The sequence below is a fragment of the Trichechus manatus genome, unplaced genomic scaffold, assembly GCF_000243295.1.
Source record: "Trichechus manatus latirostris isolate Lorelei unplaced genomic scaffold, TriManLat1.0 scaffold00113, whole genome shotgun sequence".
Taxonomy (NCBI): Eukaryota; Metazoa; Chordata; class Mammalia; order Sirenia; family Trichechidae; genus Trichechus; species Trichechus manatus.
The window spans coordinates 956961-981309 of NW_004444049.1; the positions used below are offsets into that span (position 1 = coordinate 956961).

At 50.5% G+C, this 24349-nt stretch overlaps 1 protein-coding gene across 1 annotated transcript in view; it reads left to right on the forward strand.

Annotated features, from left to right (window-relative positions):
• SHANK2 (SH3 and multiple ankyrin repeat domains 2) overlaps positions 1-24349 on the forward strand; it is a 559307-nt gene that overhangs the window by 229921 nt on the left and 305037 nt on the right. The window contains exons 14-15 of the mRNA XM_004383876.1: positions 2172-2341; positions 11509-11622. Coding sequence (XP_004383933.1) covers positions 2172-2341; positions 11509-11622 — 284 coding nt within the window. The remainder of the gene's footprint in view (positions 1-2171; positions 2342-11508; positions 11623-24349) is intronic.

The window sequence follows — 24349 nt, forward strand, 5'->3', positions numbered from 1 at the left end:
CTGAGGCGCTTCTAGGTGTATTCAAACTGCCAAACTTTGGGTTAGTGGCTGTCTCAGTCATCTAGTGCTGCTATAACAGAAATACCACAAGTGGATGGCTTTAACAAAGAGGAAGGTCCATGTCATCAATCTTCCTTTGGTCTGGGAACTTCTCAGCACAGGAACCTCCGGTCCAAAGGACACGCTCTGCTCCCGTCACTGCTTTCTTGGTGGTATGAGGTTCCCCATGTGTCGCTGCTCACTTCTCTCTTTTATATCTCATAAAAGATTGGCTTAAGACACTATCCAATCTTGTAGACCTCATCAGTATAACTGCCGCTAATCCATCTTATTAGATCATAGTGACTGAATTTACAACACATAAGGAAATCACATCAGATTACAAAATGGTAGACAATCATACAATACTGGGAATAATGACCTAGCCAAGTTGACAGATATTTTTGGGGGACACAGTTCAATCCACGACAGTAGCCAAGTGCTTAACCATTTGCCTGACCCAGGGACTCTGGTACATTGTTGTTAGGTGCCGTCCAGTCGGTTCCGACTTACAGCGACCCTATGTTCACCAAAATAAAACACTGCCTGGTCCTGCAACATCCTCAAAATTGTTGTTACGTTTGAGCCCATTGTTGAAGCCACTGTGTCAGTCCATCTCGTTGAGGGTCTTCTTCTCTTTCATTGACGCTCTAATTTACCAAGCTTGATGTCCTTTTCCAGGGCCTAGTCCCTCCCGGTAACATGTTCAAAGTATATGAGACAAAGTCTCGCCATCCTTGCTTCTAAGGATCACTCTGGCTGTACTTCTTCCCAGACAGATTTATTCATTCTTCTGGCGGTCTATGGTATATTCAGTATTCTTCACCAACACCACAACTCAAAGACGTCAATAATTTTTCAGTCTTCCTTATTCACTGTCCAGCTTTGCATGCATATGAGGCGATTGAGAACACCATGGCTTGGGTCCAGCGCACCTTAGTCTGCTAGGTTAGTAGGAAAGTGCAAAGCGTTTGTGCCACCCAGCGACCTTTTCCGTGTACAGGGGGATTGGAATGTCAACACACATTTTGGGGGGACACAATTCCGTCCATAACAGTAGTCTACTTCCGTTTCTTCAAAGTAGTCAACTCTCGTCACCCATCAAAATGGTGCAGTAATATCAGTATTAAAAATCCTCGTGTGTCTCACTGTTGGGGTCGGTTAAAGTGTCATCTTTGGTCAGGTGTGGCAGCTGGTCTGGAAATGTTTGCTCTTGTGAAATCAGTAGCAGAAAGCAGGAAGGAGTAAAATACCTCCCGTGGGACACGTTCCCGGCGGCCGCTGGGAGTGGGTCAGTACATAGGTGTGGTTACCGCTGTTGACAGAAGGCGACCCTTGGCGTTTCTCGTCTTGTAGATGCATCTGTCTTCATTGTCTGCCTTCCTCTCCCCCATGTGTTGCGTCTCCATGCCTGTGCTCGTGTTTTATAACTCAGCAGTAATTGCGTTTAGAATCCACCCTACACAGGTATGGCCTCATTAACATAACAAAAGAAACCCTCTATTTCCAAACAGGGAGCCCCGGTGGCGCAGTGGTTAAGAGCTCAGCTGCGAACCAAAAGGTCGGCAGTTCCTTGGAAACCCTATGGGGCAGTTCTGCTCCGTCCAACAGGGTCGCTGTGAGTCGGAATTGACTCGACAGCAGTGGGTTTTTTTGGGTATTTCCAAACAGGGTCATATTTACTGGTCCCAGAAAACCAACCCCATTGCGGTGGAGCTGATTCTGACTCATGGCGACCCCATGTGCTAACGAGTACAACTGCTCCCTAGTGTTTCCTTGGCTGCAGTCTTTACAGAAGCGGGTCACCTGGGTTTTCTTCCGTGGTGCCGCTGAGTGGGTTGGAACCACCACCCTTTAGGGTGGTTGTGTGCGTGTCCTGGCGTCTCCTCACCCAGCATGCCCGCCAGTGCTCAAGGTTAAACTGGTGAGGCGTGGAGGCCCAGGGTTTTTTAGCCACAGACGCCACCCTGGCCTGCTCACATCTTGGCCCGTCCAGAACCGCGAGCTGCGGGGGGTAGCTGCTTTCGGCCCCATGTTTGCTACGAATGTTGGGCCACGTTGTGCGGGGGTGAGGCTGCTCTGTGCCGAGACGTGACCTGTTCTCTCTCTCTCTCCCGCCTTCTCCAATCCAGGCCCACTTTCCCTCTTGGTGCCAGCAAGGACCTGCTGTCCACCTTCGAGCAGCCGGGGCCCAAGCGGAAGCTGTACAGTGCAGTGCCTGGGCGGCTCTTCATCGTCGTCAAGCCATACCAACCCCAGGTCGACGGCGAGATCCCCCTGTACCGTGGTGACAGGGTCAAAGGTCAGTGCCCGCCCTTGTCTTCCTGCTTCCGTTTATCCCCTCGGCTGGCTTGCCAGGTGTTAGAGGTGAGGCAATGTCTCCACAGAGTCCCCTGTGGAGGGCAGGAATGGGGAGCAGGCTGAGGCAGGCCAGTCCCTACCACTCATTCTCTCGGAAGCAGCGACAGTGCCTCGGTCGCTGAGCCGAGTGGGGCAGATGACACACGTGTACCCATAAGAGGATTCCACTGTGGGGTGCTGGAAACGGCCAGACGAGAACCTTCCCGCCCTGAGAGCCTCATGAAAACGTGGCGTTGGGGCAGGTCCCAGGACTGGCCAGATTTGGACATGTCTTGGTAGAAGCAGGGCAGGGGTGTCCAGGTGGAAGGCCCAGCAGGAGCCCCAGCCTGGAGGTGAACAGTTCAACGTATAAATGCCCACTGGGTTCTGTGTTACAGAGAGGGTTCTCAGAGCAGAATTCTGGGAAATGCGGTGGAAAAGCATTCTGAGGGCAGCCTTGAATGCCAAGCCAAGGAGTTAAACTTTGTTCCATGGGTACTGGGGAGCCAGCGATGATTCCTGTGCAGAAGAAAGTTCTGATCTGTGACGTACTTCTGAAAAATGGATGCCGTGGTGCGTGTAGGACAGAGGGAGGTTGGTGGGACAGGAGCTGAGACCTGTCTTACTGAAGGCTAGGGGTGGGGTTAGAGAAGAGGCAGGTGTGGGTCACAGGAGGCTATGCTGGGGCACCCGGAGCTCACTGTGCAGAGCAAGAAAGGGCACACCATGAGTGCCCAGCCGTGTCTGGGGCTGCCATTGGAGGAAAGGCTTACAGAAGGTATATGGCACAGGGTGGAAGGTGTGCCAGGTTCAAATCCTGCCTTTCCCACTGACTAGCAGTTTAACGCTGAGCAGGTAATTAACTTAGCCCCTCTTTCTGGACCAAGCACTGTTCAGGACGACTTCACCTAGGTTACTGTACATTTCTAAGGATAGGTAGAGCACCGTTCTCTTTCTTAACTCTTTCTGGTGTTCCCACTACACATGTATTTGATTAGTTGAGAGTATCAAACAGGCCCCTGAAGCTCCATCCATTCTCTTTTTTTCTTCACTTAGGTAATTTCTACTAACCTATTTCACATTCACTTACTCTTTCCTCTGAGATGTCCTTTTGGGTGTTAAGTCCATCCTGTGATTTTTTTTTTTTTTTAATTATTTCAGAAATCATATTTTTTAGTTTTAGAATTTCCATGTGTTTTTTGTTTTTTTCTTTCTTTTTATCTGCTGAGACATGCTGTTACTCTACTGAGATTTTTATTCCTTGAAATCATGCTTTGTTCTACAGCACTGTGGATTGGTTTAATCACCATAGTTAAATCTTTAGCTATAGTTCCAACATCAGGTCCATCTTGGAGTCAGGCTCAGTTGATTTTCATTTCTCTTGAGAATGTCCTCCTTTTTCTTCATTCTTCACATGTGTGGTGATTTTGGATTGTGTTCGGGACATTGTGTGTGCTAAGTTGTGGAGATACTGGTTTTGGTGTCTCTCTCCGATGAGTTTCTTTCCTTTGTTTCTGTAGCTATTTTTCCTGGCTAGGCTTGCAGTGAAAACTCTATTTCTTGGGTGGTAGCTGTAAGCTCAGTTCAGATTTTGTACCTTTAGCTGAGTTGCTTTAAGTCAGTTCTACACATATGTTGTTAAGGGGTTGGTCAGAGATGTAGGAAGACTGAGTTTTCTGATCCCATTTCTGCCCTCTCTGGCTCTTTGCCTTGCTTGATTCTCCTGCTTTTTCATGACTCATGGTTTCCCACCTGTTATGGATTGAATGATGTCTCCTAAAAATATGTGTTGTAAATCCTAACCTCCCTGCGTGTAGTTATAATTCCATTTGGGAATGGGTTGTCTTTGTTATGTTGATGAGACAGGATTAGTGGAGGCTGTATCTGGAGTCAATCTCTTTTGAGATATAGAAGAGATTACACAAGCAAGCTAGGAAGCAGAGATGGGGAGAGAGACCAGGCCACATGAAGATGGCCCAGGAGCAAAACCTCGGAGGAGACAAGGACCTTCCCCTAGAGCTGACAGAGAGAGAAAGCCTTCCCCTGGAGCTGGCACCCTAAATTCTGACTTCAAGCCTCCTAAACCGTGACAAAATAAATTTCTGTTTGCTAAAGCCACCCACTGGAGGTATTTCTTTTATAGCAGCACTAGGTGACTAAGACGCCATCCTTACCTTTCTGGTTCCCAGGGCCAGAGGATTGCAGGTTTTCCCCCGGCTTCCCCTGGACCACCAGCCCTGCTGTCTCAGCTAGACTTGTTAGCTGCCATGGAGTCAGCCCCGACTCGTGGCCACCCCATGCACTCTGGAACCAAACCCTACCCAGTCTTGTGCCATCCGCATGATCAGTTGTGGGTTGAACTTGTTGTAATCCATAGAGTTTTCATTGGCTGGTTTTGGGAAGTAGCTCGCCAGATGTTTTTCCTGGTCCGACTTAGTCTGGAAGCTCCACTGAAACCTGTTCAGCATCATAGCAGCATGCAAGGCTCCACTGACAGGCAGGTGGTGGCTGCTTATGAGGTGCCTTGGCCGGGAATAGAACCCAGGTCTCCCACATGGAAGGTGAGAATTCTACCCCTGAACCACCACTGCCCCTGACTCTATGCAGTGTAGGGCTCAAAGCCGCGGAGCAGGGACTTCCTGCTGTAGCTGCCCTCCTTACCTCTCCTCCAGGCAAACACACGCGTCCACCAGAACCTGTCGATTTCCCGTCACCTGTCAGCACCTGCACGTGGTCACTTTCTGGATCATGCTCAGGTTTTACAGCGCTTTACCACAGGAATGCTCTAGGTGGGGTCTCCAGCCATCATACCCATTGGGCCTGGAATCCCTCAATTGTCCCATATAGTTTAAAGGAACATTTTTGTTAATTTCTAAGTTATAGAATTCACGTCACCTGCAGTTTGGGATGTCAGTAACACAGCCCTGCGTGAAGTGGACCATTGTTCTCCACATGTCCAGTCGTTCTCATTCGAGCCCACGCGTGGCAGACGCACTCGGATGCACTGGACCTTGCGGATGTGTTTGACGGCGGCCTGGGGGCCTTGTTCACAGCTGTACCCGCAGCGTTCACCTGGGGCCCTGCACACAGCCCGGGTTCGGAACGTGTTTGCTGGGTGAAGGGCCTTTGCTGGACGAAGCCTCTGGTTAGGATCATATCAGCCCGGCCTGCGGGCAGCCCGTCTGCTGTGACTGCTGCCTGCTGGTGCCCCACCATCTCCCACTGCGTTTTTTTCTCTCATTTCCCCGGGGCCTGCAGCCTCCTGAGGTCTGAAGGGCTCTGGGGAGGGAGGCAGGGCGGCTCACTGGTCCTCAGAGCTGCTGGTGCCCACGTAGCTTCGGGGGCTTCTCTGAGCCCATGGACAGAGCTGGCAGGGCCACGCTGGGGCCCAGGCCGGAGAAGTCCAGGCTTCACAGGCTTTTCTGAGCCTCCCCCAGAGCCTGTCCTCTCTAGCCTGGGCCCCTGACCACCTTTCTCTTAGGCCAAAAGCAGATACAGTGACGGTCAGGCCAAGAAAGCCACATCTGGGAGTGGACGCTGTCTGAGAACGCTGGGGCCAGGACAGGTTCGCAGGACTCCATGTGTTTAGGTGTCACTGCGTAATTAGGATCGGTTAACCAGTTACCATTGAGTCAACTCTAACCCATGGCAACTCCATGAGTGTCAGAGCAGAACTATGCTCCAAAGGGTTTTCAATGGCTGCTTTTTTCGGAAGTAGATCTCCAGGCCTTTCTTCTGAGGCACCTGTGGATGGACTCAAACCTCCAATCTTTTGGTTAAAAGCTGAGCATATTCATCATTTGCACCACGCAGGGACTCCCGGTGTTGAGGGGCCGTGCTAAAAATAATCCACATCTTTTCCAGTCGGTCAGTCCCCTGAGTCAGCAGAGTCTGCAGCCCAGGAAGCCGGGGAGGCCACATAAGGGGTGTCCATTTGTGCAAAGACATAGCATGCCCAGGCTGGGGCCTGCTTGCATCTCTGCCACGCCCCCTGCCCCCCCCCACTGTACCCCATGACCCCAAAACAGTCCTCTAGCCCCCCAGGCTCTGAAACAGGCTGAGGTGTTTGCACCCAGCCCTGGGCCTGTGTTCCCCTAGGACCCATCTCACCGTGCACCCGCAAACCCAGGTCGAGTCTGGTCAGACCAGCAGGCGTCAGGCACCGGGCTTTGTGTCCTTCTCTGTACATCGAGCTGATAATAGAATCGTGGGTGAGGGTGGAGGCCAGCGTGAGTGAGCGCCTGCTGTTTACCAGCCGTAGCACTGGGTAGGCTGCTATGGGATTTCATGTAAATCACTCAGTAACTGTGGGCCAGAGGTTTCGGGAAGCCATCTTTTACAGATGTGCATCTCAGGCCAAGAAATCTCACCACTACCCCACAGCTCATGACCCTATGCAAGGAACACCTGTTCCTACCTGGACACAGGTGCGCCTGTCAGGAAAATAATTAAACTTGCCCTTGAGCACGTGCGTAGGCAAAAGACCATGTGTGCAAGCCTTGATGCGTGCCCTCTGGCTCTGCATCTGCTCGTGCAGGCTGCTTAAGAGCAGAAGGGCCTTCGTGGGGCAAATCGGTTTACACAATGGATGTTGACTGTGGGACTCCAGTGTCCTGCCTCCACTGCTTAAAAAAAAATCCCCTGCCAAGTTAATTTTATAGTTTTGGTTTTCAACAGATCCATGGATGGAAGCACGTCTCCCAGCAAAAACTAGGAGGTGCTTCCCTGAGCAAAAGCAAGTTGAGAGTTTTTCTAGAAAGCAAAAGCTGGAAAGGAAAAAAAAAAAAAGTAGGAAAAAACAAAGCACTTTCCATATGTTTTGACGTGTCATCAGGCCAGATAAGGGCAGGACATACAAAACGCCTAAACATTCAGACTTACCTCTTCAAAAGGGCCGGGTTAAAGTCTGCATTGATGCTTCTAAACAAGCTAGCAAATGTGCGGGCCGAAGCATTCTGGAGGACAGTGAGATCAAAAGGAGACAGGAATTTCAAACAAGGGGGCTCCAAGGTGGAAGCATGCAAGCATCTTTAACTCTTTTTTTTTTACATTTATTTATTTTTTAAATAGTTTATTTTTTTAGTTGTTGTTGAAAATATACACAGCAGAACGTACACCAACTCAACAGTTTCCCCAAGTACAATTCAGTGACATTGATTACATTCTTCAAGGTGTGCGGCCATTTTCACCTTCTTTTTCCAAGTTGTTCCTCCCCCATTAACATAAAAGCACTGCCCGCCAAGCTTCTGATCTAATCTTTGGACTTGTCGATCGATTTGATCCCATATAGATATTCTTTAAAAGAGCACAATGCTCAAGGCAGACGTTCTTTCCTAATTAAGCTAAACTATTCGATGTAAAGAAGACTTCAGGGGATATTTTTGGCTTAAGGTTTAAAGATTAGCTCAGAGGAATAGTTTTGGGTGTTCATCCATCCTCAGTGGCTCCAGAACGTCTGGATTCCATGAGGATTTTAAATTATGTTCCACATTTTCCCCCCTTTTGATCAGGATGCTTCTCTTTGATTCTTTTAAAGAGGCTTTTTAACTCCAGCAAATCTGGAGAATAAAATACAAATTCAACAACAAGAACGCACGCACACAACATAGATACCTCTTTCTTTTATAAAGATGACCACCAACTACCATTTGTACAACTTCAAGCCCAGGAGCCATCCCTGGTCCCTTCCTTCCTCACTCATCCCCCTCAGCAGAAATTCCATTGTTTCCACTGCTCTTGATGCAGCCGAAACCAGTGAGCTGTGAAGGGCTACTCGTGTTGGGTAATTCCTTCCATGCATCACCTTGGTTTCGTTATATTTATCTCTCTGCTCTCTCCAGCCAGTTATAAAAAGCCTTCCATTGTTGCTGTTGGTCTTGTAATAACAATAACACACCCAGAAGTGCATACTTAATGGAGACGAAGCATAGAACTGGAAGTCATGATCCCCAGGAGGGGAGTTGGGAAGGAGGCCAGCTAGCAGCCATGGAATTTTTGTTCCATCATTGGTTAACTTGCCTGCTTCACACACAGCAACGCTGAGCTAAATGGTGTTATCCCACGCTGGCCAATGAGGAAACTGAGGCACAGGGAAATCAAGTAGCTCTCTCAAGTGTTACATACATAATATGCGGCTGAGTTCCCATCCAAGAAGATAGATACCAAGCTCTTCCTAAGCAATTTCCTTCTCCCCTGGCCCCTTTAAAACAAGCAAAAGAGCCGAGAAGAAAGGAGAACACCTTCTGTTCCTGGAGCTTTGACTGGCACGACGCAGGCAGGTCAGGCACAGCTGAGAGGATCCTCCCAGATCTGGAATCCTCTGGGAACTGTGGTGGGCATCCCAGTCAGCAGCGCTGAGTGGGGGCCAAGGGGCCAGCGTCGATGTGTGCCGGTCGGCTGGGATGTGACTTGTCTGGTCCATTTAGGCCATTTCTTCCAATTATTAGAAAAGAACTTATAAAGCTGGCGTTTTCGCTTCTGGTGACCTTCCGACATCGTGGATCGAGCCGTTCTTTGTCTGGCCTTTGAGATTAAAATGAGGAATAAAAGAAAAGGCACTTCTGTGGCCAGGATGCCCTTTTCAGTACTTCTGGAGCCTTCGGATCCTGAGTAATTTAAAAGAAGGTTCAGATATTCAGACATTATATTGCTTTCCCATTGCTCAGTCGGCTGAAGGGAAGAGGGCATGGGGACATCCCCAGCCCGGCACAAAGGCCCAAAATTCCCTTCCCGCAGCCAGCTTTGCCCTTACCTCCAAACATTCGCCAGCATGGTGCCTTGGGGAGCAGGTTGGTCCTTGTGCCCTCATCCCCCCGGGGGGCTCTGGGCCCCTCCTTCTCCCCCGTGCTCACCATCAGTCGGGTCTAAAATCACAGACACCCAGGACTGACGGGGAATGAGCTTTCTGAGTGGGGCCCGTGCACAGGAGAAAGCCATTAAGCAAACTAAGCCACTTGGACTTTTCTTTCTATCAGTTATGTTTATTGAGGACCTACTGTGCGCTCCCACCTCCCGTCTGTCAGTGTGTTGTACTGTGGTGGTTTGCGTCTTGCTGGGATGCTGGAAGCTACGCCACCGATATTTCAAATACCAGCAGGGTCACCCATGGTGGACAGATTTCAGCAGAGCTTCCAGACTAAGACAGACTAGGAAGAAAGGCCTGGCTATCTACTTCCAAAAATCAGCCAATGAGAACTCAGCGGATCACAACAGAATATTGTCCAACATAGCACGGGAAGATGAGCCCACTAAGTTGGAAGGCACCCAAAATGCACAGTGGCCGCAACAACAGACTTGCGCATACCAACAATTGTGGAGAAGGCATAGGACTGGGCAGCGTCTGTTGTGTATGGGGTTGCCATGACTCGAAATCGACCCAGCAGCACCTGGCTTCGGTTCTTTTTGACCGGGTACCCAGCACTTAGCCCAGGGAGAGAATGCCTAGCCCAGACTCACCAGCTTCCCACGCCTTTAGGCTGGGCCAGCTGTGTCCATGCCAGTTCTGACGGAGCAAACCCTTGTGCCCCCAGCGGGGGTGGGATGGCAACTGTGTTATGTGGGTCACTTCCTGTATATGTTGCCCGACCTTGAAAACCGGGGCCCAAGAGTTGACATTGTTATAAACATTGCTGAGGGCAAGCTGACGCCCTGTGTGTATTTCTGTCTCAAACAGCAGTGAGCCCCTGCTGTGTGGCAGACACAAGATGGCGCCCAATGGACAGGTCCCAAGGATACTGGTCTTCTCTATGTGTTTACTGTGCAGACTGGTTCCCCTTTAGACAAGGTCACTGCGTTTGCCACTACCGCCTTCTCCAAGGGGGCCTCTTTTTTCCAGCCAAAGGTCATGGGGCACTGGGAGCTGGGACATGCAGTGCAAGATATGAAGATGAAAGGACTTCTCACACCCACGTCCTTTCCCCTTGTCCTCCTGACATACAAGATCTGTGGACGTGGCGACTATACCCCTCTCTACCATTCTCTCCCAGGGAAAGTTGGCCAAGTCCCCATGTCCGCAGGAAGCACTGTCACGGGGCAAATGGACAATCACTGCTTGCTTTCCAGGCTTGGTTGAGGGGGCTCTGCCAGCTCTCTCCCCTGCCCGGCTCCCTTTGTCCCTATATTGTGTTGTTGTTGGGTGCCATCATATCAGTTCCGACTCATAGCAACCCCGTGTACAGCAGAACGAAACAGTGCCCGGTCCTGTGCCATCCTCACGATCGTTGTTATTGTTATGCTTGAGCCCATTGTTGCAGCCACTGTGTCAACCCATCTTGTGGAGGGTCTTCTTCTTTTTCACTGACCCTCTACTTTACCAAGCAAGATGTCCTTCTCCAGGGACTGGTCCCTCCTGACAACATGTGCAAAGTAAGTGAGACAAAGTCTCGCCATCCTCGCTTCTAAGGAGCATTCTGGCTGTACTTCTTCCAAGATGGATTTGTTTGTTCTTTTGACAGTACATGGTATATTCAGTGTTCTTCACCAGCACCATCATTCAAAGGCATCAATTCTCCTTCGGTCTTATTCATTGTCCAGCTTGCGTGTGCATAGGAGGCCATTGTGAATACCATGGCTTGGGTCAGGCACATCTTCGTCCTCAAAGGACATCTTTGCCTTTCTACACTTGGGAGAGGTCTTTTGCAGCAGATTTGCCCGACGCAGTGCGTCTGCCTATATTAGAACTGCCGTAACAGAGTACCACAAAGTGAGTGGCTTAAAACAACTGAAGTTTATTTTCTTGCCTTTCTGGAGGCCTGAAGTCTGAGCGCAGGGGTCAGCGGGTCGTGAAGGCTCTGGGGGAGGCTCCTTCCTTGTCTCTTCCAGCTTCTGGTGGCCCCAGGTGTTCCTTGACTTGTGGGCGCATCACTCCCGTCTCTGCCTCGGGCACATGGCTGTCTCCCCATCCTGTTTGTTCTCTTCCATAAGGACACGATTGAGACGGAATTAGGACTTGATGTTAACTGATCACCTCGTCAAAGACCCTAATTCCAAACAAGGTCACGTTCACAGGTACCAGGGGTTAGGACTTCAGCCTGTCTTTCGGGGAACACTGTTTGACCCACTGCACTCTGTCACCATCTCTGCCTTCTGCGTTCCTGCCACCTGACACGTTTCCCCTTCTCTCGTCTCTAGTTCTGAGCATCGGCGAAGGGGGCTTCTGGGAAGGCAGCGCCCGCGGCCACGTCGGGTGGTTTCCAGCCGAGTGTGTGGAGGAGGTGCAGGGCAAGCCCAGGGACGGCCAGGCAGGTAAGACAGGGCACCCTGTGAGCCCATCATGCTCGGGGCATCCTGGGAGCCCGCCTTGTGTTCTCTGATCTACTGTCTGCAGCCCTGGGGTCAGCCTGCCTGTTGAGCTCCAGTGTGTGGCAAGAATTGGATATTGCGTTATGTATGGAAGAAGTTGAGTTTGAAACAGAAAGACTTCTCTAAATCATTGAAAACAGGTTGATTGATTAAATTTCCCTGGACTTTGTCCAAACCAGAAAAATCCACCACATAATGGTGTGGTGGCTTTTAGTTAAAAGTCTGCTCAATGCGCTCTCCAGGAAACGCGGATCGTAAGTTCTAGCAGTCAGAAAAAAGACATTTTGGTTGATTAAATGCTCGAATCCTCTTTTTTGATCTCTTATACTGATGTCATAAAGCAGGCAGCTTTGTATTGACCATTCCCACCCTAAGAACTGTATCATTTGGGTGCCGAAGTGAACAGGGCTCAGAAGAGTTCGATGTTAACAATAAAACATCATTCCGGCATATCTCCGAACTCCTGGATACAGCACTTGCTGAAAATGGCTTTAAAACAGATCGCCAGGTGATTGAATGGATTACAATGTTAAGACAAGACCACTTATATAAGATTGTCTTGAGGAAAAAATTAGGTGAGTGTTGGGGAACGTGAAATACTCAGTGTCTTATGAGAAGAAACTGGTCCAGTCACGCGCGGTTTCCGGCTTCTGGTGGGATGTCTGACTTGTAAGGCATGTCACCAGTGGCCGCGTTCAGTGGGCGGTCTGTGACTTTGCCACTGTCCCTGTGCAGAGCCTGAGCTCTCTGCTCAGACGTGACCATCCCGTCAAGGGTGGCCCCTGCCCCGTCATCAGGTCTACCCGACTCGAGCGGGCTGGACAATGAGGAGTGGAAGAAGCGTGTACTCTGGCGTCTCGCTGTCCCCTAGGTCTCCCGCCGACCTGCTGGCTCTGTAGGTCTGTCAGGGAATCAGCCTCTCATCGACGTGGGGCCACTCTGGGCTGAACTGTCCTGCTGCTGAGTCTCTGCTCAGGGTCAGGCAGCAGAGGGGACAGGTAGTATCGCCATGTTGGGGTGCCAGGGTAAGAAATGCCCCAAACTTAGCCTTGAACGAGGAGATTGGATTGTAGCCGCCAGCCTGCTGCTCGGGGAAGGCGGCTGGGTGCTCAGTGGTCAGCAGGGAGGTAGGAGCGTCTTTTTCTGGGTGGGTGATGGAATGCTGAGTCCTGGCAAAGCTCAGACCTCCTCTGGCCCCTCCAATGTCCTCCTCTGCCTGGTCTTCCCCCGGCCTCTCTCACCTGTGAAGGGCAAAGCTGCGACCTGTGAGCTTAACTCACCTTCCCAGGTTGCTTCGTGCCTCTGCTCCCTCTCCTCCTCCCCTCCTGATTCCTGGGAGGACCCGGCCCTCCTCATCCCCTCACCTCCTCCTCCCTGTCCTTCTGTTTACCTTCAGTGCTCGCTGGCCCCTTCCTCCTTCTCTGCCTCATTAGCTGAAAACACTGCCCATACCTGGGTGGCCCGGGATGCCAGCTCCTGAGGGTCGTTTTGCCTTTCTCGCGCCCTGTGTCCTCGGGAACCCTGGCTTCCCTGGAGGTGGGGAGACAGAGATGGCAGGGGCAGCTGGGAGCTCCGCCTTCCTTTCTTTCCTGCAGGCTTCCCGCCCCACCTGCCTGCCTTGCTCCGGGGGCGTTTTCTCCCGTTTCCCTGGAGAGCACTGTATGGGACCCAATGACATCTCCCCTCCCAGGCTGGTGGCCAGGTGGGGCTTGTCCAAGCTGATCTGCATCCTCTGGAAGGAGGGGCAGTGGCTTGTGTTTGTGTTTATTGTGGGAAGCAGCTGTCGTGAGTGACGGAAATCTCTAGAAGGATGTTCTTGCTGCCAATCACACTTGGCAAGATGGTATCCTGGATGAAACCATCTCCGTCTGGACTGATGGCCAGCTTGAGGTCAGCATTCCAGAATGCTCTGGCAGTTCTGGTGACGGTCACTGTTATGGATTGAATTGTGACCCCTGAAAATATGTGCCAACTTGGCTGGACCATGATTCCCAGGACTGCATCGTTGCCCACTATTTTGTGATCTGATGTGATTATCCTACGTGTTGTAAATCCTACGTCTGTGGTGTTAATGAGGCAGGATTAGAGGCAGTTATGTTAATGAGCAGGATTCAATCCACAGGGTTAAGTGTATCTTGAGTGAATCTCTTCTGAAATATAAAAAAGAGAATTGAGCAAAGAGGTTGGGGACTTCATACCATCAAGTATGAAAAATCAGGAGGGCATCCTTTGGACTCGGGGTCCCTGTGCTGAGAAGCTCCTAGACCAGGAGAAGATTGATGAGAAGGACCTTCCCCCAGAGCTGACAGAGAAAGCCTTCCCCTGGAGCTGGTGCCCTGAATTTGGACTTCTAGCCTCCTAGACTGTAAAAGAATAAATTTCCATTTGTTAAAGCCATCCACTGTGGTATTTCTGTTATAGCAGCACTGGATGACTAAGACAGTCACTAGAGGGCTGTCTGCCCATGAGTCCTCGGCAGCCTGAGAATGCGAGGCTGATCGCTGATTATCAGACGCTGAGAGAATGAAGGTGTTCATTCCTGCTATACCTGATCCTGAGCGACTCCCGTCCCCCAGTTCTTGCTGGGTCTCAGAGGGAGACCGATAACCTGCTCACCGCCATTGCCCTTAAGGATCTTAGGAGCTGGAAGGATGGTGTATGAGTGTCCCATTGCTGCTGTAACAAATTCCCACAGATTTCATGGCTTGAAGCAACACAGATTTACTGTCTTATGGTTCTGTAGGTCACAAATCCAGTGACGGCCTCACCGGGCTAAATCAAGATGTTGGCAGGCTGTGTTCCTCCTGGGAACTCTGGCAGAGAATCCGTCCCCTTGTCTTTTCCAGCTTCTAGAGGTTGCCCACATTCCTTGACTTGTGGCCCCTTCCTTCATCTTCAAAGCCATCAATGGCGGGTCAAGTCCTTCTCAAATTGCATCTCTCCGACCCTTCCTTCTGCCTCTTCTCCCACTTTTAGGGACTCGTGATTACTTTGGGTCCACCCGGATAATCCAGGGTAATCTCCCGTCTCAGAGTCAGCTGATTAGCAACCTTAATTCCATCTGCCGCCTTAATTCCCCTTGCAATGGAACCTCAGAGGTTCTGAGGATTGGGACGTGGGCCTTTTTGGGGGACTGTTTCCCTGCCAACCACAAATGGTAAAGTATGAACGTGATAGCTGAACAGAAAAGTAGAAAGATCTGAATTCGAGGAGGAAGCACCCCTGTAACTGGAGTGGGGTGCGCTGAGGAGACCAGCACGCAGAAGGCAGACATTGAGCTGAATGTCGAGAGTGCTGGATGGAGGCTGGCCTGATCCTTCCTCCCTAGAACTGTACCAGTCGGACAAGAATAAGGAACACCCCTGACAGCAGATCTCAAATAAGAACCAAAGATGAAAGACTGCCCAGAGCATCCCTCGCACCCGTAGACGAGCCGCTTTATGAAAACTAACACATATACACCTAACTTTCTGCGACGCGTCTCATGTGTAAAGGGAAGCGGGGACACCAGGACTTCTTTATTCGTCCCTAAGAAAATGACCAGGTCAAACAGCACCCGAGGAAATTGGATTTCAGAGAACCTCTCTGATGAGCAATGTTCATTTAGAACAAAAAGGGCAGAGTTTTGTGACTATGAGAGAAAAAAAAAAAATTGCTGCTGTCAAGTCAACTCTGACTCATGAGTGACCCCATGTGTGTCAGCGCAGAAAACTGTGCTCCATAGGGTTTTCAGTGGCTGATTTTGGGGAAGTAGATCACCAGGCCTTTCTTCCAAGGCACCTCTGGGTGGACTTGGACCTCCAGCCTGTCGGTTAGCAGCCAAGCACTTCACCATTTGCAACACCGAATATAACCACCCTTGCCCCCGCCTCTAGCCTCCAGTGACAGGCAGAGTCTGGTCACATGGAAGCTGCTGAGGTCAGTGAGGTGGCCTGGTACTGGTCAGTTCAGACCTTGTGCAAGATGTTGATAACTCCAGAACATATGCAAATGAGCTGTCCCGTGCGTTTCGGGGAGCGTCACGGCAGATGGAGCACACGCTGTACGCACCGATGGGGCCAGCTGGGGATAAGGATTAGCCGGGCCCTTCCTCATTTGGCTGTTTTTCCAGGAAGATGGGATCAGTCAATATTTAGGAGTTGCTCCCTATGGCTTGTGGATAAGCCACTTGTTATCTGGCAGATCTTCCTGCCAGATTCTTCCTGTCAGGTGGGTGGGCGTCGACTGTTGGGATTTTAATTTGCGTTTCCGTTATTACTTCTGAGGGAGTCCCTGGGTGGTGCAAACAGCGAATGCACTCGGCTGCTAACCGAAAGGCTGATGGTCTGAACCCACCCAGAGGTGCCTCGGAAGGAAGGCCTGGCAACCTGCTTCCCTATGAAGCACAGTTCTACTCTGACACATGAGGTCGCCATGAGTCGGAACCGACTCGGCGGCAGTGGTTTGCGTTTGCTTTATTACTCTGGAGGCTGAGCACTTTTTCTCCCGTTTAATGGCTATTTATATGGGTTACTTCTTCCGTCAGGCACCGGGTCAGGTCTTTTTCTGTGAGGCTGTTTGACTGTTTCTTATTGATTTGTAGTTGACCTGTACCTGTGCTAGAAGGAAGCCCTTTGTCAGTTTTATGCACTGGCAAACATTTGTTCTGCACCTTGGCTGGTCTTTTCCTCAAGGGCTGGGGGCTCCGTAGGGTTTTCAATGGCTGATTTTTCGGAAGTAGATTGCCAGGCCTTTCTTCTGTGGCACCTGTGGGTGGGCTTGAGAAGCCAGGCCAAGGGCTCAGCGCCTTCTGCAGACCCCAGTGCCAGCTCAGGTGTAATCACTCTGCTTCCTTTTCACTGTGTTTAATTTTAAGGTCTCTTCGGCTAATGGCAGATAAAACGGTAATGTAAAGAGCTTCCTGTGGAAATAAGGAGCCCTGGTGGCGCAGTGGTCAAGCGTTTGGCTGCTAACGAAAGGTCGGCAGTTCAAATCTGCCAGCCGCTCCTTGGAAACCCTATGGGGCAGTTCTACTCTGTCCTGTAGGGTCCCTGTGAGTCAGAGTCACTCAACAGCACACAACAGGAATAGGGTTTTCTTTGTTATGTTCATGAGGCCATGTAGGGTGTGTCTTAAACCTAATCACTTCTGAGATATAAAAAGAGCAGAGGAGACACAGAGAAGCAAACACAAACGGGGGAAAGCTAGATGCCACATGGAGATCTCCAAGGAATGCCGAGAAGCACACTAGAGCAGCTGAGACGAGGATGTTCCCCCAGCGCCGACAGAGAGCACCTTCCCCTAGAGCCGGCGCCCTGAATTCGCAGTTCTAGCCTCCTGAACTGTGAGAAAATAAATTTCTGCTCATTAAATCCACCCACGTCTGGTATTCCTGTTATAAACAAACCAAAAAAACGGTTGCCATCGAGTCGATCCCAACTCATAGCGACCCTATAGGACAGAGTAGAACTGCCCTATAGGGTTTCCAGGGAGTGGCTGGTGGAGTCGAACTGCCGACCTTTTGGTTAGCAGCCGAGCTCTTAACCACTGCTCCATAGCAGTGGTAGAACACCAAAATAGACGCCCAGAGAAGTTAAGCACTTCGTCTAGGGTCTCACGGCTTGTGAGTTGAGGCCTCTGGCTTTGAACTTGGATGGCCCGAGTGAAGAAAACCCTGGTTCCTTGATCCACAAATGGGGAGCCAGCTCATCACCATCCAGAGAGGATGAGAACCCGAGGGACGACGTGGCTGCCTGGCTCGGCGTCAGTCCTGCCTTGGTAACCTGTGGGTCACTTTTAGGAGAGAAATTGTTCAGGTGGACCCCGGCTAGTTCACCCCACGTGACGAAACCCTGATGCAAACACTCAAGTTCTGTCCAGGAAAACGTGAGTCAGCAGGGCAAAAGAGCTTTGTCTTTAAAACTGAGTAGAGGGTAATTTATTTAGGTTATCATTTAAACGGAACACAGAATAAAGGAATTCCTGGGGAACTTGAGGCCCCCTGAGACTGCGTACAGTTTTAACGAGCCAAATTTGAGGAAACTGATTTAGGGTTTTTTGTTTTTCAAGGAACAAAATCTGGGTCATGGTTGCTCAGGATTAAGCGACTGGTTAGTGAGTGAGTGGGGTTTAAACCCAACCTTTAACTCCTGACCCAGGGCATCTCCCTGCCCCGTCCCAACTCAGGGAATGTTCTGGTCATCACCACTCTCTCAACTGGAAGTGACAAAACCCATCCCAATGCTTCCTCCAAAAGAAAGGCCCAGAATTGTCTGGCTTCAGGCATAGCTGGATCCAGGTGCTCAAACAATGTCTTCCAGGGAGCTCGCTCTCCATATCTTAGCCTGAGTCCTCCCTGGCTGCCTTAGTCTCTGGCCAGCTGGGCTCTCAGTGTGGCCCCTGGCAGCCTCAGACGTACTTCCCCAGAGGTCCAAGTCCAGCAGAAGGAAAGAATGGTTCTTTCCCGGCTGTTTAGCAAAAGTGCCGGGATTCAGCCTGACTGGACTGATGTGGATCAGGTACATGCTTACTCCTGTGAGCTGGGGGCTGGGTGCAGTTGGGGAGTGTGACAGTCCTGGCCAGGGTCAGAGGTGGGGAGAGGGTGTGTGCCAAGGCCAGTCAGACACTGAGAACCACAGGAGGCAGGAGGGCGGCCTGAACCACAGACGTCCCTTAGCAGGGAGGCCCAAGTGTCTGCCCTTTGCACATGAGGGAACCATTACTGTGACCCGCTTTCCCACCCAACTAGGAGCTTTTCCCTAAGAGACAAAAAAAGGGGTGGGAGCTGTCCCCAGGCTCTGCGCGGCTCTCATTGGCGCCTGCAGGCAGGGGCTAGCAGAGTCCTGCTATTAAATACAAGTTCCGTTACTCACAGTGCATATTAAACCCTCTGCAGAACATCAGAGTGGCAATGGTGGCTTCTTCCAAAATAGCATGTTTTTGTTATCTTTGGAGGGTTTAAAAATACAAGCCAACGACACTATTAGCACAATTGTAATCTAAAATATTAATAAGCAACCGAATGGGCCGCTTCCGGAAGAGTTACTAGATGCTCCCTAAAGGAACGTAAAATAAATATGAGGACTCTTTGTCCTGGCTGCTAATGATTATGTTTTTGTTAAACACGCGTGGCAGCAACATACAGCCCCCCACCCTTTTACGCCATTTTATTAAAATACCCTTGAAGCCTCTCTGCTCTGATGTGTGTGCAGCGCTGTTTCCAAGCAGCTGTTCTGGGTTTTAAATACCACTTTCCATGCTTGCGCTTGCCCCGAAATAGAGCTTTGCCAGGTCTGTCTGTTGTTCTGGGTTCCCTCGGGGGGGATCAGTCTTTGGGGTGTCTCTGGGTCCCAGCCCCCTCGCCCCCTCCCCTCTCAGCAGTGGCGGTGGCCTGCCCAGGGTTACCATGGTAACCTGGCAATGCTGGGGACCAACTCTGCCCTTCCTTCCCCGGGCCCCTCTGGCTGTGACCTTCTGGAGGGAGGGGTAGGGCTTGGCTCAGACTCTGCTGGGGGCTGGGGGCCATTCCTGCAGGCACGTGGGGCCACGGATACAGACAGCAGTGGGCAGGGAAGAAAGAGAACGGTGCACAGGCATAGCTCTAAACAGAGCTCGAGAGCACGTGTTCGTTTCTACGGAGGCCTCCCCAGGTCAGCCCCTCCCCACCGCACCATCCCAGTGCCGGCCTCCACGGGGCCGTGGTGTCGTCTGAGTTGAGGGCAGTAACTGACCTCTGTCCTGAGCCCGTTAACCTGACAAGGCCATACGCTGACCCACAGGCTGGCTTAAGCCTCAGGGAATTTCCTCCTCCCGCTTGGAGATCTGGCTCGGAGCCCCAAATTCCGTATCCATAGGCAAGGCAAACGTTGGCTTCCGCCTTAAAGCCAAGAGCTCTGGAGCCAGGGGCCCCACCGTCTGCTTGCTGTGTGACCTTGAGCAGGTTACTCTGCCTCTCTGAGCCTTCACTTCCTCATCTGTGAAATGGTGCCAGCAGTGGTGTGTCTCCCCCAGGGTTGCCATGAAGATGGGACTCACTTAGAGCAGTCGGGCTCCTGGGCCCCACTGAACATTGGCTGTCATGCCGTTATCACCCTGCACGCCATGTCTGCAGACCCCAGAGGAACAGGGCATGTGGAGAGAGACAGGGTGTTAGAGCGAAGGCAGAATCCTACCAGTCCAAGAGTAGTGCCAGTGCTGGGGCTCCACCCGGTCCTCCAGAATCAGAATATCCAGGTGATGCTTAGGAATCTGTACGTTTAAGCAGTTTTCCAGGTGGTGCATTTGATGAAGTGGGATCAGGAGCCTTGTGTTGGAGCAGATTAATTGATGCAAACGGTTTAAGCCAAGGGGACTGAACAGGGTGGAAAGAGGGTGTAAGTTAGTTTGTAAATACGTATTTATGAGGCCGATAGATTAAAGGGTGTTGCCCTCAATGAGGGCAGAGGATCTGGAAGATACAGGTGACTCACACTGGTACTTCCTGTACCCAGCACAGTGCCTGGCACACAGTGGGTGGTGAGAAAGTGCTTTCTGGATAATCGGATGGGTGGGTGGGTGGATGGATGTACAGATGGGTGGGTGGGTGGGTGGGTGGATGGATGGATGGATGGATAGATGAGGAAGTGGGTGGGTAGGTTGGTGGGTGACTGGATGGATGGATGGATGGATGGGTGGATGGATGGATGGATGGATGGATGGATGGATGGATGAGGGGATGGATGGATGGATGAGTGCATGAGTAGATGAATGGGTGGTTGGATGGATGGATGGATAGGGGGATGGGTGAGTGGATAGATGGATGAGTGGATGGACGGGTGGATGGATGGATGAGGGGATGAGTGAGTGGGTGGCTCGGTGGATGAATGAATGGATGGGCTTTGCATGAGCAGTGGTGGTTATAGATACGCCCGCACTTTTCCTGCAGCTCACCTCATTTTCACCTGTGTAGCCCTTCCTACTTTCAGCCTTTGTAGCATTACCTGACGGAAATGCCTTTAAACCACAGCATTTGTGAGCGGCATGGAATACAGTGAGGCGGTGGGATGTGAACAAGACTCGAGATAATACTATCAGCATTGGCATTTGTGCTGGGGTCTCTTTGGGGCTTTGGCCACTGGAGATTGTTCAGGTAGCAGTGTCCTTAAGCCAGCCCAGATGCTAGGGGTCCTCAGACTCCGTGGGCTCGCCTGCCCCCCGAATCTAGCATGCAGAGCCGGAGAAAGGGCTCTGGGGCTAGAGCACCCTGCTCGGGAGAGCTTGCTGACCTCGCCTTCTTGACACGGCATTTGTGGCGTGGATTCAGGCGGGTCCCAGAAGGCAGATGCTGCCGTGCCCTATAAAAGTGCAGTGAATGAGCTGTTCCCGGTACATGCAGGTGGCACCGCTGACCCGCCATCTGTTATGTGTGAATTTATTGAGGACAGACCTGAGGTCTCTCAGCCGACACCTGAGCACTAAGGTTGGGGCGGGTAGCCAGGGCCGAGGCTGCAGACAGGAGCCCAGTGGCCCACCCAGAGTTTGGGCTCCGACTCGTCTTGGAAAGTGAAAGCTGTCATATGGCGCTCTGCTATTGAATTAAGATGTTGTTTTTGGCTTCTCTGAAATAGACGATGGGAAGCAGATCGGGGGATTATGAATAAACATTGGCTTATGGGGGCCGTATGCTGGTAACGAGGCGATCTCCACATTTGCAGATGAAATTTAAGACATGCATAAGTAAGCTAGCTCTATAAAGGCCAGGCTCCCGCTCAAACACGTCCCGGAGCCAAGGAAACATCTGGGACTCGCTCCGCAGGTCCCCGTCCCCCCGAGGCAGCCTCTGCGGGCTCAGGAGCCCTGGGTTCACGGGAGAGCTGGTATGGGGGAGCCACAAAGACAGCGCAGGGAGGGGCGGCGGCTGGAGCACCACCCGCAGACGCGGATCTAGGGTCAGCACCCACCTTCGGCAAATGCAAATGTTCACAGCTTCAAAGCGGACATCAAAGCGGGTTGTAAAATCACTTCTTGACTATGATCACCTGTGAGGATAAGGGTGGGTCTGTGGTAGAACTCTCGCCTTCCATGCAAGAGACCCAGCTTCAGTTCCCGGCCAATGCAACTCATGCTCAGCCAGCACCCGTCTGTTAGCAGAGGCTTGTGTATTGCTATGATGCTGAACAAGTTTCAGAGGAGATTTGAGGCTAGGAAGAAAGGCCTGGCAATCCATGTTTGAAAATCAGCCCATGAAAACCCTATGGGTCACAACCGTCTGATCCACAACCGATCATGAGGATGGCGCAGGACTGGGCAGTGTTTCGTTCTGTTCTGCATGGGTTCCTCCTGAGTGGGGCCAGCTCCACGGCAGCCAACAACAATGCCTCTCTCTTGCCTAATCTTACAATCCCTCTCTGAGCTGAGGGGCATCGGACGTGGCCCTCACTGCTTTTTTTCAAATCACAGACCATCAAATTCACCCTTTGAAAACATACGGTTCTGTTTTTTTCCTATATTCACAAGATTGTCCAATCATCACCACTCTGTACTTCCAGAACATTCTCATCACCTCAAGAAGAAATGCCAGATCTATCAGCAGTCACTCGTTCACCCTCCCCCCAGCCCTTGGCCAAACCACTAATCTTTCTGTCTCTATGGATTTGCCCTATTCTGGACATTCCATGTAAATGGAATCATATAATACGTGATTTTTTGTGTGTGGCTTCTTTCACTGAACTTGAAGTTTTCAGTGTTCATCCATACTGTAGTGGTATCTGAACTTGATTTCTTATACAGCTGAGTAATATTCCATTGTGTGGATGGACCACATTGCATTTATCCATTCAACTGTTGATGGACACTTGGGTTGTTTTCACTTTTTGACTGTTGTGAATAACGCTGCTATGAACATTGGTGTACACGTTATTGTGTGGTGTGATGGTTAAGCTTGTGTGTCAACTTGGCTGGGCCATGATTCTCAGTGGTTTGGCAGTTGTGATGTAGTCTGGCAGTTGTATAATGATGTGATCACCTCCATGATGAGATCTGATATAATGTGATCACCTCCATGATGGGCTCTACTGTGAGTAGCCAATCAGTTGAGAGTTTCCTTGAGGGTGTGGCCTGTATCCAATATAGGTGGACTTTCTGGCAAGGCTTGTGGGCTTTTGCTTGCTCTGGATCCTGCAGCTGGCTCCTGTTCATCTGACCTCCAGTTCTTGGGACTTGAGCTAGCAGCTTACCTGCCGTCTTGCCTGCCTATCTTGGGATTCGTCGGTCTTTGCAGCCTGTGAGTAAGAGCCCTGCTCTCTGACCTGCCAATCTTGGGTTCACCAGCTCCTGAGGGTTCGTGAATCAGGAGAAGCCTCTATGTTGACTCACGGACTTGGGATGTTCCAACCTCTACAATCGTGTGAGCCAAGTAGCTATAAATCTCTCTATGTATATATTTATACATTTTACTGATTTTGCTTCTCTAGAGAATCCAGCCTAAGACGCATGGACATAAAGTTTCCATTTTCTTGGGTATATACCTAGGAGTGGAATTGCTGGGTCACATGGTAACTCTGTGTTTAACCTTTTGAGGAACTGCCAGACTGTTTTCCAAAGAGGCTGCACCATTTTACATTCTACCAGCAATGCACAGAGTTCTGATTCCTCCCCACCCTTGCCAACACTTGTCATTTTCCATTGTTTTATTATAGCCATCCTTGTGGGTGTGAAGTGGTATCTCACTATGGTTTTGATTTGCATTTTTCTGATGACTAATGATGTTGAGCATCTTTTCATGTGCTTGTTGGCCATTTGTATGTCTTCCCTGGCGAGGCATTCACTTTTTAAATTAACGTTTTCTTATACGAGTAGTGTGTGGTCCGGGAGCAAATTTGAAAGACTCTGAAAGATATAAAGGAGAAAATAAAAATCACTCACAACCCTACCCGATCTTGATCATCACCGTCAGGATTTTGATCCTTCTTTGAACATAAATATACATTAACCAAAATGGAGCTCATGCTGTATAATTATAGCTCCTGCCTTTTCCCAAACGACCAAGGACATCATGCCAGGAATTTAAAGTATTCTTCCAAAACACCATTCCCAATGACTCTACAACTTGTCGTGGGCATGTGACATGGGTCCTTTACTTACCCCTCTTCCTTTGAGACATTGCAGGGCTCTGATTTGTTTGTTTGATTTGCTCTTATAAAGCGTGCTTTGGTAAATTGCCTTACATTTAAAAGCATTTAGAAGCTTTGCATTTATCTCTTTAGGACGCTTGTCCTTCAGGCAGCCCACCCAGTTGCTTTGCACTGCGCGATGTTGTTTGTGCCGTCGAGTCGACTCTGACTTGAGCTGATCCCATGCTCCACAGCAACGTTGCCCAGTCCTGTACCATCTTCATGCTGGTTCATATGTCTGAGCCCACTGTGGTGGCCACTGTGTATGTTGCGTGCCTTCCAGTGTAAGGGACCCATCTTCCCGCACTATATCGGAAAAAGTTCTGTTGTCATTGACTATTTTTTGGAAGTAGATCACCAGGCCTTTTTTCCTAGTCTGTCTTAGTCTGGAAGCTCTGCTGAAACCTATCCACATGGGTGACACTCTGGTATTTGAAATACCACTAATGTAGCTTCTGGTATCACAGCAACATGCAAGCCACCACAGTGTGACAGACTGATAGATGGGGGGTGGGCACCGCGCAGTACCCCCTCACGTCTGT